Source organism: Myotis yumanensis, unplaced genomic scaffold (assembly GCF_028538775.1).
Source record: "Myotis yumanensis isolate MYYU_CA2020_CCGP unplaced genomic scaffold, mMyoYum1.0.hap1 SCAF_5, whole genome shotgun sequence".
NCBI classification, from domain to species: Eukaryota; Metazoa; Chordata; class Mammalia; order Chiroptera; family Vespertilionidae; genus Myotis; species Myotis yumanensis.
In genome coordinates, this window is record NW_027223756.1 from 66,741,728 (window position 1) to 66,756,873 (window position 15,146).

At 40.9% G+C, this 15,146-nt stretch overlaps 1 protein-coding gene across 1 annotated transcript in view; it reads left to right on the forward strand.

The window, feature by feature from the left end:
* The window catches only part of ANXA10 (annexin A10), a 66,427-nt gene that overhangs the window by 26,395 nt on the left and 24,886 nt on the right, over nt 1-15,146 (forward strand). Inside the window, 1 exon segment of the mRNA XM_070415441.1 lies at nt 2,714-2,808. Coding sequence (XP_070271542.1) covers nt 2,714-2,808 — 95 coding nt within the window.

Below are 15,146 nucleotides of genomic sequence, written 5' to 3' on the forward strand. Positions count from 1 at the left end.
CCTAACCCAATATTTTTCCCAGGAGCAATACAATAGTTCAGCATTTACTAATTTGATGTTCATCATGACATTGTAGAAAACTACCACAAATAATAGGAACAAATTCTACATCATAAAAGTCTATAACTTGCTATGGTTCATTGTGCCAGGCTTTTCTGCTGAAAATAAAAATTATTTAGAAATTCTTGTCCTAATACAATAAGGCAAGAAAGAGAAAAACATAAGATTCTAAAGAAGAAATCATTATTATTTACAGACTATATACCTCAAAATCTAAGGTAATCAACTAAGTTATTAAAAATTATGAGTTGAATGATTTTTCTGAATGAAAGATAAACATAAAATTCAATAACATTTCTTTATTTAAGCAATGATGTGTTAAGAAACAAAATAAAAATAACTTTAAATATCCATAGAAAGGCAAAAATAAATAATTTTAACAAAAGTAAGTTTCTTGTCATTTACAAAAATTATACAAATCTTTACTGAATCTTTTAGGAAAAACAAACAAAAATAATTCGGCAGATATATCTTGTTAGTGACAGAAAGACAACTCTTCTGAATTGATTCCAGAGTATAAAATATAAAGTTATTTTAATTAAACATTTTTAATAAAATTCTCCTGAAATATCTCTGGAAGAATAAATGAGCAAGAATTGGTATGAACACTTTGAAAAAATAAAGAGTAATTCAGAGATGTAGATTGTGGATAATCTCAACAGAACAATAAAAAAAAAACACAATTAATAATTACATAAATGGGGCTTAACTGGTTTGGCTCAATGGATAGAGTGTCAGCCTGGGTCCCAGGTTCGATTTTAGTCAAGGGCACATGCCCGGGTTGCAGGCACGATCCCCAGTAGGGGGCATGCAGGAGGCAGCTGATCAATAATTCTCTCTCATCATTGATGTTTCTCTCTCTTCTCTTTTCTTCTTCTTCTTCTTCTTCTTCTTCTTCTTCTTCTTCTTTCTCTTCTCTCTCTCTCTCTCTCTCTCTCTCTCTCTCTCTCTCTCTCTCTTCCCCCCTTCCTCTCTGAAATCAAAATAAAAATATTTAAAAAAAAAAAATAGTAATTACATAAATGAGATAGATGACAGTAAAAATAACAATGGAAAGAACTGAAAATTATTCTATTTATTATTTTAAAACATGTTAACTTTGGAATGCCAATTATACATCTAACAGATACCTATGGAACGACTTAAGGTCCTTTGAGTCCAGGACTTTGAGCGCATGGTACCATGTTGCTCTATGCCTCTTCACTGGAGGCTGCCTTTTCCCCCACAAATTATAAAGTACAGTCTTTGAAGGTGATTCTATGTCTCCCTTCCTCCATTTTCCAGCTTTCAGCTTTTCTCTCATCTATAGAAAACACCTTGCTCTTCCTTTTGTTTCTCATCTGCACAGTCAGGACCTGACCCACAGCTTTCCCCTGAGCCTGAGGCTATCCAGGATGGCTTTCATTTCCAAAAAGATGATCTACTTAACACCCCAGCCTTTCAATTCATTCTTTTTCTCATCTCCATTAAATATCTCCTTTGGCCAAAGAAAATTTGTACCACAAAAAATTAAACAGGCAAGAAAGACTTTATTCAATCCTATTGCAGTTGGGATCAAGATTTTTTTCAATTGAGGCAAGAGAATGAACTCAAGTTCTTCCAAACAAAACACAGAAGAGTTTTTAAGCCTGGGGTGAGCTGGTGGAAAAGCACTGGAGGACAATGGGGTTTGGGAGCATTGGTCAATGTGATTGGGGCATCAGTATTTGTTAATTGGTACTTATGGAAGTTAGGTTTCTACCTTCCAAGAGATGGGGAGATAGTGACTCTATAGTTCCTAATGATAATATTTTAAAGGAAGGGCTCCCATGTCCTTGAGGAAGGCATTTATGGGCTATAAAACTGGGAAGTGGTTGGGAGAAGACTTACATATGAAAAGGATAAAGAAATAATTTACAATTGCACGTTTTCCAAATTAAATGCTCTCAGAAAATGGAGATCAAAGGCCTATGGTCAGAAAGAAACCTATCTAAATTTAAGTCGAGCTGAGGAAAATATAAAGGCCTTCTTGATCACTTTCTTATGACTATAATTACAGCTAAATGTATCTAACCGAGTTGTGCATTTGGGTCTGATGTCAGTTCAATGAGCTGGCATACAAGGGCTAGAGGCCTTCGGAGCCCCAAAACAGAGTCTCTGTTAGGAGAGAACATGTTCCCTGTAAATCATGAGAGTTTCACACCATCTCCCAGGAGGGTGCACACCCCTTGTACTTGTATAATTTTCTTCTCTATATCTCTTTCTTCTATTGGAGGTTCTTTTTGTCTTAATGTATTTGTGTCTTCATGTATGTTCATTATAAGTCATATCTCTCCAACTGTAAGACAAGAAAGACATTGTTCCCATGTAGGCAAGCCTTTTGGGTGGGGCAGGAGAGGTGGTTGAAGAAAGACTGTATTTTCACTTCCCTGTATTTTTCATTGGATCTTTGAAAATGGAAAATCTGTAGTAATAGCTCCAAAATAAGAGATAGGAAGAACCTTGGCTTCATCAAGTGTTTCTCTGGGCTCTCTCATTTTAGTTAAAATTGCTCACTGCTTTAAAGCACCCATCAGGTATAAAGCTTGCACATTGATTTTAATCCTTAGATAATGGATTCTTCTTAACTCCAGAGTAGTGACTTCACTAAACTTCAATTATGATTCTTTTCCAGGCTGTGATAAAGACATGCTGATCAGCATTCTAACTCAACGCTGCAACTCACAGAGGCTGATGATCGCAGAGGCATACCAGAACATGTATGGCCGGGTAAGGTCTCTTCATCTTGACCGATGTAACTGTAGAGCAAACACCTGAGAGAAGAGGTACTGTTCTTCTTTTCAGTCTCACAGATAAGAAAGATTTCAGATAGTGCTGTACATTCGAAACAGTTCCTATGTCTAGCATGCTTCCAGGAATACTAGAAAGCTACATCATCAAATGGATCTATGTGTGAGTTATTTTCACACTCACAGTGACTCCACTAGCCTTTTCTCAAAATTCCTTCAGCTTCAAAAAAGTGAAAGTTCTTCTAGCCTTACTGGTTGATCCAATTAGCTAAAAAATTCACACTGGGAATACCCATGTCAAGCTTTAGGGAAGGCTCAGAAAGAACTAATAATGAGCACTAGGTCAAAAAGTAAGCTCTTTTCCTGCAATTCCCCAAACTCTTAACCAAAGTGAATTATCTACTAGGTTTTCCTTTAACAGCACGCCGTTATAGAGAACATTTAAAAAGAATGGCAGTTAAAATAGTTTAAGGCAATAAAACTTTCCATAGTATTTTAAAGCAATCACATTCTAATTTCAAGCAAGTGCCACTTAAGATTCCTTTCTTGTGTTATGCATCTAAACCACACGTTCAGAACAAAAACTCTTAGGGCCAAAAGTCTTGAAATATCAATTACTTTGTCAACTGAGCATTATCAATGAAACACTATCATAAAATTCTTCTCTATAGAGTTGTCCATATAAGTTTACTTCATCCTGAAACATCAGTCTTTGAACAACTATAATACATGAAATAAAGGACCGTCTCTGTTTTTTCAGAATAAATTAATAGTCCAAAAAGCCATGACTACTAGTAAAATTAGTTGAATTAGGCCTTAGAAGGAAATGAGTTATGTTGTTGTTACTTTTTAAATCTAGGTCAAACCATTACTTTAACTTATGTTCCTATGACACCAGTGTTAGTTTTTTTTTGAAGGAGAATGTAAAAACTAGAAAAATTGAAGCATTAGTAATCTAATATTGTTTTAATATGCATATCGGTACCAGAGAGGTCACTTCAGTAATTTTTTTAACCAAAAGACTTACATACATCTTTGCTTTTTATGCATCAGGTAACTTTAGGTTAAAGCATTGCTTTGTCAATCTCTAAAATATTACGCTACAACAGATTAAAGTGATTAAGAAATGATGTACTTGTACTTAAGGAACATAAAATCTATTAAACAATTTATACTCTAGTGGAGCACTTGCACTCTATACATAGAGTCTCAAAATTTGTTAAATGCTTATTTTGCTGAATAATCTATACCATTGGCAAAAGCATGGCTGCTACACTAAATCGCACTAACTGGAAGATAGGGACTCATGTTGGCTCCTTTCCCCCCGAAAGACCCTTGTCATAAAATCAGTTAAAGTCTTGTTAATTACTTTTCCTCTCATGTGTCTCTCTTTCCCTCACTTACACAGTCTTGGTTCAGGCTCTCAACATTGGAGGCCCAGACTAATGGTGACACTCCTAGCTGGTGGCTGCTATTCCCAGTCCCTTCTCACTCTGGTCTATCCACACTGCAGCCAGAATGGTTCCAAATTTAAATGTATACTTTCCCGCTTTTATCCCAGAATGTTTACCTTATTTCTCACTAACAAATGTCCATTTGTCCATGGAATAAACCCACATGCCTGTCCAGGCCATACAAAGCCTTGCTTGCTTGCTTTCTGCTCTCCATCCTCAGCCCTCTCCCTTTTCTTCACAGCTCATCAACTGAAGCCAATGGAAACTACTTGTAGTTCTACCAACTAACCATTCCCACTCCATCCCCTTAGCCTTGGTGTTTCATCTACTATATGTTCAACAGCCTGGTTCTCCACTCCGCACACTGCACACCTACTCGTCTTCCCAGACACTGGACACTTTTCCTTACGCCACAACTGCCCAGAGTGGAACAGACCTTTGCTGCTACTGCATCCTTCCCATAGCTTCCCCTTGGTACCCAATGACACATTCGTGAGCTTTTTATATCTGTTTCCCTGTATCAGACTCTAAATCCTCAAAAGCTGGAATGCATCTTATGCGCTCCTGGAGTTCAGCACAAATGTTTGTGTCACATGCCAAGATTGCTTAATGAATGTGTGTTGAATGACAGTGTGGAGGCATAGCTAATTGGACCTCGTCCTATAACATGCAAGAAGGTTTGGGCTGCTTCTGGACACCCTTGCCTGGCAAATTCACTCTGCTCTTGGATAGGGGCTTCCTGCTGGGCTATCAGAGGTCCCCGTGCATTATGCCACCATGGCCTTGCCACATTGAGTTGTTTAGTTTTCCTGTTATTCTCACTGACTAGACTGTCACCTGGAAAATCAGGGATTGGGTTATTTTTTGCAGAGCTCAGCCCAGAGTCGGACACAGAAGAGCACTTCATTTATAGAACAAGGAAAGAGCAGGAATTATCTTCTGCCTATGTACTTTTTTTCTTTTAAAAAAAGGAACAACATTCCTTTTTAATGAATATTCATACATTTCTTAAATTTTCCTTTTCCCTTATTCTCTATTATAGCTGCTCCCAGGTTAATCTACCTGAACTTCAATCAGGGCTCCGTGACCCTCTGCTGCTCACTCTCCGAATTCCTTCTTCCTTCACCAAGGGGTATCTTCTGCTACCTTTCCCTTTCCATGGCAAGAGTTTATAGATTTCCTGTATTATAAGCATTGATGTTTTATTTTTTATTAACATGGATAACCAGGGGTTGACAGAATTATTTCCTTAGCTGCTGAGTAAAGTGTAATTCTAGGCCTGCTCCTTAAATACTCATGATTTGATATTTAACATCGGTGGAGCTGCTGAATACCATCAACAATTTTGCCTCATCCAAAGCAGAAATGGATCCCTAGACTCCAAAGCAAAGCCCTTTGGAATGCCTCTGACTGACATATTTATCAATATCATTAATGAGGTCACTCTGATCTTCCCCACCAAAGAAAGTGCTATCCTATTGGCAGTGCAATGAAAGCCAGGGAACAGTGAAAGGCTCTGAGTCTGGGGAGAGAGGCTCTCCATCTCTGATAAGCTTGGCTGTCAATGATTCCTGCAGGAGTTCAAATTCAGCACTGAAGCAATTTGTTTTCCCAGTTTTCGTTTAACACAGGGATGATCCGCGCTGAAACATTCTGGCATCTGGAATTCATTAACCCCGTGGTGTTGGTTATGTAATTTAGTGCAGATGCTGACTTGCCCCAGATCACACAAAGCTAGAACTTGCACCAAGGTTATCTGACTCTTAATCAAGTCCACCAAAGCCTCTCAATAACGCCTGTTGTTCTCAACTGAATAAACACCGGACTAACAAGGGCAGATATCCACACTGCTAATTTCCTCACATCCTTCAAGGTTTAACTCAATGTCAGCTACTCAATAGGGCCGAATCTGATTCCTCTATGTAAAATTGTCAATCGCCCCCAAATCTGTACTACTACTCCACCTCTCTTTCGCTTTTCTCTATAATATTTATTGTTTTCTAACATATTACGTAATTTATTTACGTATTATAATTAATATTCCGTTTGCCACCTCCCTTTAGAACACAAGCCCAACAAGGGGAGGAACCTTTGTCTTGTTCACTAATGTGTCCCCAGCCTTTACAACAGTGGCAGGCATATGACTGGTGTTGCAGACTGAATTGTGTCCCTCAATATTTATGTGTGGAAGCCCTACCCGCAATGTGACTGTTTGGAGACAGGGTCTTGAAGGGGACGATTAGGGTTAAATGAGGTCTTAAGGGTGAGGCCCTAGTCCAATTAGGATGGGTGTCCTTTTAAGAAGAGAAAAAGATACCAGGGGTGTAGCACAGAGGAAAGGCCATGTGAGCACAGAACAAGGTGGCCAGTTGTAAGCCAGGAAACAAAGTCTCACTAGAGAACCACTATGCTGGTACCTTATACTTGGACCTCCAGACTCTAGGGCTGTTAGGAAATAAAATTCTGCAGTAAATACCCAGTCTGTGGAATTGTGTTATGGCAGCCCAAGCAGACTAATACAGTTGTTACTCAATAACGAGTTGTGAATGCATGAAGAGTTCAAGTGCACTCTTCAAATCCAGCTTGTTCTCATAACTGTCCTCCCCACCCCTCCCCCATTCACCTCTCATTTTCATGGTTAAAACCACTGATCTTGAAGTATCAACATACCTAGGAAGTGCTGGCTAGAAAGTTAACTTACCTACATTAAAGGTAGAATTACCATGTCACTAGTACCAGTAGTAGGTACTTTATCTTCTCTATCCTCACTGTTAGTTTGGAAGTGATGGGGTAGATATAGGTTTATCCTCAAAGCTGAATTTTATTACACAGTTTGTCACAGATCAGTTTTATAAGAATGAATTAAATAACTTAAATGGTACAACAACCTTATCTTTCAAATGTATCATGGGTTAAATATACTCCTTTTAGTGAAATTGGGAACTTAACCATCAAAAAAATTTTTTTCCCAAAAATGTTTTCTATGGAATCAAAGTTTTATAAGTGTAGTAAAGCCCCCTGTGAATACTTGTTACATCCTGAACAATTATTTCTCTTTGAAATAACAAGTACAATCTCTGCCAGGGAGGGAGGGAGGAACTCAAAGTTGGAGGGAGGGAGGAGAGTGGGAAGAAAGGAAGGAGAAAGAAAACTCAATACTGCTAAAGCTAGACCCCATTAGGCTGCAAAACACTCTTTAAAGCAGTTCTATAAATTTAAACTCCCACATGCAATATATAATGATTCCCATTTCCTTTAAATTCTCATAAAACTTCTTAGCTTTTGACCAGTCTTGTGGATGTAAATGGACTCTCACTGTGGTTTTAACTTGCATTTTCCCTAATAACATGTAATGTTGAGCACCTTTTCATATGCTTCTTTTACATTCTGGTTCCTACTTCTTTTAAGAATTCTCTTTATATTCTTTGTGCATATTTTTTGTTCAGTGGCTTGCAATTTATTTGTTAATTTGTAGTTATTTATCTAATTTGGATATTAGTCAAGTCTTGTATATGTGGACTGAAAATACTTTCTTCCAGTATATGGATTCATTTCACATTATGTTGTCTATCTTGTATCAAGAAATGTGAAGGGTGTGAGACTTTAATATGTTTACAAGATAGCAAGTGAACCATTCAATATGACACAGATACTGGGGGAACCCAGGAGACTCCTGAGTCAAAAACAAAAAGACAGTTTAGCATTCACAGTAATAGTGGCAGTCAGAATGTCAGAAATTTTGCCCCAGTTCCCCAAGCCTCAATCCCATGGGTCAAAACAAAGATGACTAGATAACACCTGCACATGCAGTGGGTTGCAATGCTGAAGAAAAACCATCTATAATAATAAAAGCGTAATATGCTAATTAGACCAGACAGCTGAATGTCCTTCCGGACATCCTTCCAGGCGACCTTCTGGATGAAGCCAGGGCGATGAGGGCCAAGGCAAGCTGTCGTGGCAGTGAGGGACGAGCCCCTTGCATGAATTTCATGCATCGGGCCTCTAGTAAGATTAGAAACTTGAATGACTTATAATGGGCAGAATGCACAGGGAAATACTCTATCTTCCGATGCTATTCACTACACATCACATCACAACCTTGGAAAGGTAATCCAGAACAAAGGGCTGTCAGTGGCTCACCTGTATAACATCCAGAAATATGAAAACTACAAAAAAATTGTCTCCCAATAATATCATCCCTCATTTCTATGCCACTTTCACCGTTGACTTTTTTTCTGAGTACACCAATCCCTAAGCCACTTCTATTATTCTGACCAACAAAAGCTGAGACTAAATCCATCAATTTGTCTCACACAGCATTTAATTATCAAAAGATTTCAAGAAGCAGGGGGAGGTCAATTGGCAGTATTGATCCCAACCATGCCCCCATAGGGGCCTGGACCCAATGAGCTGAACAAATCCCATAAATCATCAGGGCCTATCTTGAAAAGCTGAGTGACTTTCTCTTTAAGTTTTAACAATGACCTTTCCACTTGGTTTGAAGTTTTCATCTAGATGCAGCAGGATGTATTAGCGATGGCACAGACTTTAACTTGGCCTACAAAGAGGAAGTCCAGGGCAAGTCTATCATCCATAACAATCTTGGCCAGTGAATTGAGGCTGCCCTGAATACCTACTAGGGCAAAGTAGTGTGATTAAACATTCTCTCTCCAGGGGCCAAGGTTGTTGTTACTACTTTACCACTAGAAAATTGCCAGGATTCTAGTAGCTGTAACTTCACCATATTTCCTGTTATTTCCAACTCACACTCAGAACTTTCTTTTGGATGTGTCAGTTGCAGAATGGACAAAGGCATTTTAATAAAACTTTAAGAAAGTCATTATGTTCCACACATAGTCAATGCATTCAACCAAGTAGTCATTTTCTTTATGATCTAGAATTATGAGACTCCAGAGATAACCTGGGTGGCTAAGCCAAAATTGTTTGAAATCCTATGCCCACTTTGCCACCCACAGAGTAGACCAACCAGTACATCCTGAAGTTGACAATTTTGGAGAAAGAAGCATCACATCCAGGAATGGTTAGGGTAGAGTCCCAAATTTTCAAAATATGTCTACATGACTAAAGGAAAACTGTTCCTCTCTATACTTACACAAATTCAATACTTCTAACACTAAATGTCTGTAATTCTTCTCCTCAAATTAAACAATTCTGATACTGACTACCCAGAGTTACCACAGACCCCACAGATTACAGGCTCAGTCTCACAAGACTGCCTCCCATTTCTGATGCTAACCGAAAATCCTAGACTGTTGCCTATGCTTCTGACTAACTGAGTATAAATCAAGGATTCCCACAACCCTCTCCATGGTTTGATAATATGCTAGAATGGCTCACAGAACTTGGTAAAGTGTAAAGCTTACAGTTACTGATTTATGGAAGAGGATATGACTCAAGAAGAACTACATGAAGAGATGGGTAGGGCAGAGTATATGGGGAAGGGTGCAGAGTTTTCATATCATCTCTAGGCATGTACCTCCTCAGTACCTTGATGTGTTCAGCAACCCAAACCTCTTTAGTTAGGCTTCTTGTGAGGCTTCATTACAAAGGCATGATTGAATAAGCCAGTCACCAGCCCTTCTCTCCTCCCTAAAGATCAGGAGTAATGATCTTTAATGACCTGATCCAATCCTATAATCATATGGTTGGGTACTCTGTCAACCAGCCCCTTCCTCTAAGATTACCTCATTAGCATACACCTAGGAATAGTTGAAAGAGGCTTTTTATAAATAACAAAAGATGCTGCTCTCATTCCTATCACTCAGAAAATTACAAGGTTTTAGGAGCTCTGTTCCAGGAACTGGGATGAAGACCAAATATATTTATACAAATATATATATAATCACAACAACTATCCACCTCCCTCATGATCATTATTCAAGAGGGACAACTGCATTCAGGACCAAACTACATACAAAGCTGTGAACATCAGAAGGAGCTAAAGGAGATAGAGTCAGAAATCTCTCTGAGTTGATCAATTATCACCAATACCAGAAGCCTGTGAATGGTGGGGAGCATGGAAAATTCATCAAATACCTTGAATATGTCTATTGTTGAGTAGTTTTCATAATAAAAACCAAACAGGGTCAGAATGCAAATAGTCTGGAAAGCCAAATACGCAACACAGATTAATTTAAAGGACCACAGTGGCATGTCCAGAGCCAGCTGATTGAACAGGACTAGCAGCACTGCAACTTGAAAAAGTCTCAATAGTTTTGAGTCAACTAGCAGCCCTAGAAGCCCATCTGAAAGGGCTCTGCAGGAGCAATGCCCTCTGAATTTTGACTTCCTTCACCATGAATAAAGCAAGGCAACTTTTAAAAAAAATGATTTTGAGAGAGAGAGAAAGAGGGAGAGAGACATCAATTGGTTGTTCCACTTTATTTATGCATTCATTGGTATAATCTTATATGTGCCCTGACCAGAGATCAAACCCACAACCTTGAAATATCAGGACAGTGCTCTAACCAACCGAGCTACCCGGCCAGGGCAAGCAAGGCAACTTTTGAGTGGAGTTGCAAAGCTCATAAGCAGTGGTCACCTTGGCATCAGACACACAGAAGAGTTTGTACGTGCCCAGATCATAATGATGCTTGTGTTATAATGAGCAGTATAATGATGGATCCAGGTAGCAATGGTATAATCTGGGCACTGCAGGCTTGATTGGCAGCTGGGTGCCATTTTTTATCATCAGGGAATAAGCCCTTATTGTGGACATCTATAAGAATGGCGCGAAAGTTCCTGTCAGTTATAGTATGTTTCCATAGACCACAGACAGCCCCAAAGAAACTCCCTTTTCATATGCAATCTTTTCCAATTGTTAAAACAAAGAGATATTTAGGCCTGACAGCGCAAGACTGGGTAAAAAGATTAAAAAGTTTATCAAGGGAATACTAGCCAGAACTATGAGAAGAGCCTTGATTTCTGCCCATAGAACAAAAAGCATCCATTCTTGGTTCTGCACAGCTGGTACTGAGTTGAACAGCCACAGCAGCCCAGTGGACACCATCTGGTTTCAGTGAACCAGGTCAAGGCATTTAGGGCAACTGATTGACATCTCCATTGATTCAGCAGCTTGTTTCAAGCCCAAAGTGGGGGTTAAAATCTTTCTAAAAAAACACACAATAATAGCTGCCATTTTTCATGTAAAGCCAAGATGCTCCTGGGGCCAGGCCAGCTGTTCTCTTCAGAATGCCATGTCCATCTGACAAGTGAAACTTGTTGATTTCTTCCCCTTCACTAGTCATTGGATCCCAGTTGTCCCATTAAAATGGGACTATCAGGCACAAAAGTCACAAGCCTTCATAGATCAGGTATTTGGTTTCTGTAAGAGTTCAGTAGCAAAACAATAGCTGCTTTTCAAAGGTGAAGTCATATGAGAAAGGGAAGGCAGCAAGTTCACAACACCAAGAAGCACCTCCGGGGGGCTACCTCCTCTTGCCAGAGGTTCTCATCTACAAAGCCTGTGTCACAGAGACTTTTAACAGAAAGCGATCACTGGGGTTATGGAGCCTTCCTATATGTGGCTATAGGTGAAAGCACTTCCCTATATGTGGCTCTTTTCCTATCAAGAGCATCCCCTTTGGCATTTATAAGCATTCATAGCAGAAACAAATAAAACATAAATACCAACTATATTCAGCAATAGAAGTTATTAAATAGTACAGTGAACCAGCCCAAAGGCTCCAATCACAAGCACCTTTAGCTTCCCTTCTTCCACTGCAAACTGTTCCCACACCCATCATTTGAATTTGGGTACCCCCCAACTTCAATCAATGGGTCCACAGGGAATGGTGACCTGGCGGCTGTATCCAACACATTCATAAAAAACTTGAGTCCTTCTACTCCGGAGTGCCCCCCAGCATATTCAGACAAGTATGAATGAGACTTTAGTCCACAATGGGACAGGAAGACCTTGGTCCCACCCCTTATTATTTCTCTCCTGATCCCAGCAGACGTTGGTGTAGAAGGAAGGAAAAGACATGAGGGCAAAGAGAGGATCAGCATCAATAAGAAACATTTATCTTCTGATGATATGGGGCTACACAAAGTCCCATAGCAGGTGGCAAGTTCATCACTGCAGACACTGTATGTTTCAGCTATGTATACTCATGATTCAGTGGCCAGAGCCACATTTCTTTCTGGCCACAGCCATGGGGTTTGCACCTTTTGACTGATTTGGTGTTCGCTCACACATGGGAAGTTTTAAAAATAAATTTGTCTTTGAAATGGACTCTGTAGCATTTGCTATTCCATCTTCAAAATGACACCTCTTAAGTTTATGCCTGGCATTAACATAATAGTTAGGGGTATTTTCCAGGCAGTATATTATTATTATAGGATATATTTTATTCTATCTTGTTTTATACTCCCCAAAATAATCATTATGTTGATGTTTTATAAGTTTAATGCTTTAGTTTTATTTATAATTTTCAACTTCTTTGTTCATTTTTCTTCTAATGTCCAACTCTATGTTGCTGAGTTCAATGTCATTTTTCCAAAGGACATTCATTTAGGGTTATTTTTTTCCCCAGAAATAACAAATAATTTTTTAAGTTATTTCAGTCTTTTCTTTCAGAATATTTTCATTTTTTCCCTCATTTTTAAAATATTAGTTTAGATTGCTACAGAATTCTAGGCTAGATTCTAATGATTTTTTCCTTAGGACTTTGCAGATGTAATTTCAATTTTTTTTTCCCTGATCTCTTTTGATGCTTTTCTCTCTTCGCTCCTTTCTGGGTTACCTTTTATTCTATGGTTGCTTTTAAGGTATTTTCTTTATATTTTGTATTCTTCAATGTCACTGGGTTAGTCAACAGGTTTGTGTACTTTTATTTAACAGCTAAGGGTTAATATATTATACTAGAGGCCCGGTGCATGACATTCATGCACTGGAGGGAGGGGTCCCTCAGCCCAGCCTGTGCCCTCTCGCAGTACAGGAGCCTTCGGGGGATGTCCAACTGACACCTTAGGCCCGCTCCCCACTCCCTAAGCCATCAGTCTGACATCCTTAGCAATGCTGCAGAGGCGGGAGAGGCTCCTGCCACCACTGCTGTGCTCGCCAGCTGTGAGCCTGGCTTCTGGCTGAGCAGTGCTCCCCCTGTGGGAGTGCACTGACCACCAGGGGGCAGCTCCAGCATTGAGTGTCCGCCCCCTGGTGGTCAGTGCACGTCATAGTGACTGGGTGTTCTGCTGTTCGGTCAATTTGCATATTAGGGTTTTATTATATAGGACTGGAGGCCCGGTGCACAAAAATCTGTGCACTCGGGTGGGGGGGGGGCCCTCAGCCCGGCCTGTGCCCTCTCGCAGTCTGGGACCCCTCGGGGGATGACCAACTGCTGGCTTAGGCCCGCTCCTCGGGGGATTGGGCCTAAGCAGGTAGTCAGACATCCCTCTGGCAGCCCGGGAGCCCTGGGAGGATGTCCACTTGCCAGCGGGGAGCAGGCCTAAGCTGTAGTCGGACATCCTTAGCACTGCTGAGGAGGCGGGAGAGGCTCCCACCACCACAGCTGTACTGGCAGCCATCAGCCTGGCTTGTGGCTGAGCAGAGCTCCCCCTGTGGGAGCACACTGACCACCAGGGGGCAGCTCCTGCATTGAGCTTCTGGCCCCTGGTGGTCAGTGTGTGTCATAGTGACCAGTCATTCCCAGTTGTTCTGCTGTTAGGGTCAATTTGCATATTACCCTTTTATTATATAGGATAGAGGCCTGGTGCACGGGTGGGGGCTGGATGGTTTGCCCTGAAGGGTGTCCCAGATCAGGGTGGGGGTCCCGCTGGGGTGCCTGGCCAGCCTGGGTGAGGGGCTGATGACTGTTTGCAGGCTGGTAACACCCCCTTCACGGTGGGGGTCCCCACTGGGGTGCCTGGCCAGCCTGTGTGAGGGGCTGATGACTGTTTGCAGGCTGGTCACACCCCTTCACGGTGGGCGTCCCCACTGGGGTGCCTGGCCAGCCTGTGTGAGGGGCTGATGGCTGTTTGCAGGCTGGTCAAGCCCACCCCAAGTGGGGACTCTCACCCCATGGAGGTTTGGCCAGCCTGGGTGAGGGGATGATGGCTGTATGCAGGCTGGTCACACCCCCTTTAGGGTATGGGGTCCCCACTGGGGTGCCTGGCCAGTCTGGGTGAGGGGCTGATGGCCATTTGCAGGCTGTCCAAGTCGCCCTGGCGTCGGAAGCTCCCAGCCTCTCCTTTTTTTCTTTTTTTATTCTGGGATTTATTTACCTTCTATAATTGAAACTTTGTAGCCTTGAGAGGAGCTCAGAGCCGGCCAGGGCAGGCGGGAGGGAAGCTTGGCTTCCTCCATCGCCAGGAGCAACCCAAGCCTCCTGCTTGCTACAGCTCCATGGCCACGGCCTGCTGAAAGCAGGTATCTGGGGTTGATTTATCTTCTATAATTGAAACTTTGTTGCTTTGTGTGGAGCTCAGAGCCAGCTGCGACAGGCAGGAAGCTTGGCTTCCTCCATCATTGGCCACCAAGCCTCCTGCTTGCTCCAGCTCTGTGGCTGCCGGCCTCCATCTTGGTTGGGTTAATTTGCATATAGTCACTCTGATTGGCTGGTGGGTGTGGCTTAAGGCATAGCAAAGGTAAGGTCAATTTGCATGTTTGTCTTTTATTAGTGTAGATAATATTTGAAATAGTATCTCTCTGTCATTGTCTACATTTTTTCCTCCTATAAATCCTACTCAAAAGAAGTTTGTTCTTCCAAGTTTCTTAACCTCATGTTCATATCACCTATTTCTTATTTGTCTCTTTGGAATTTTTTTGTCATTTTTTTTCAGATAGTTCTCCAATTTACTAATTCCATATTTAGCTGCTTATTAGCTATTCTTTAAAATATATGTT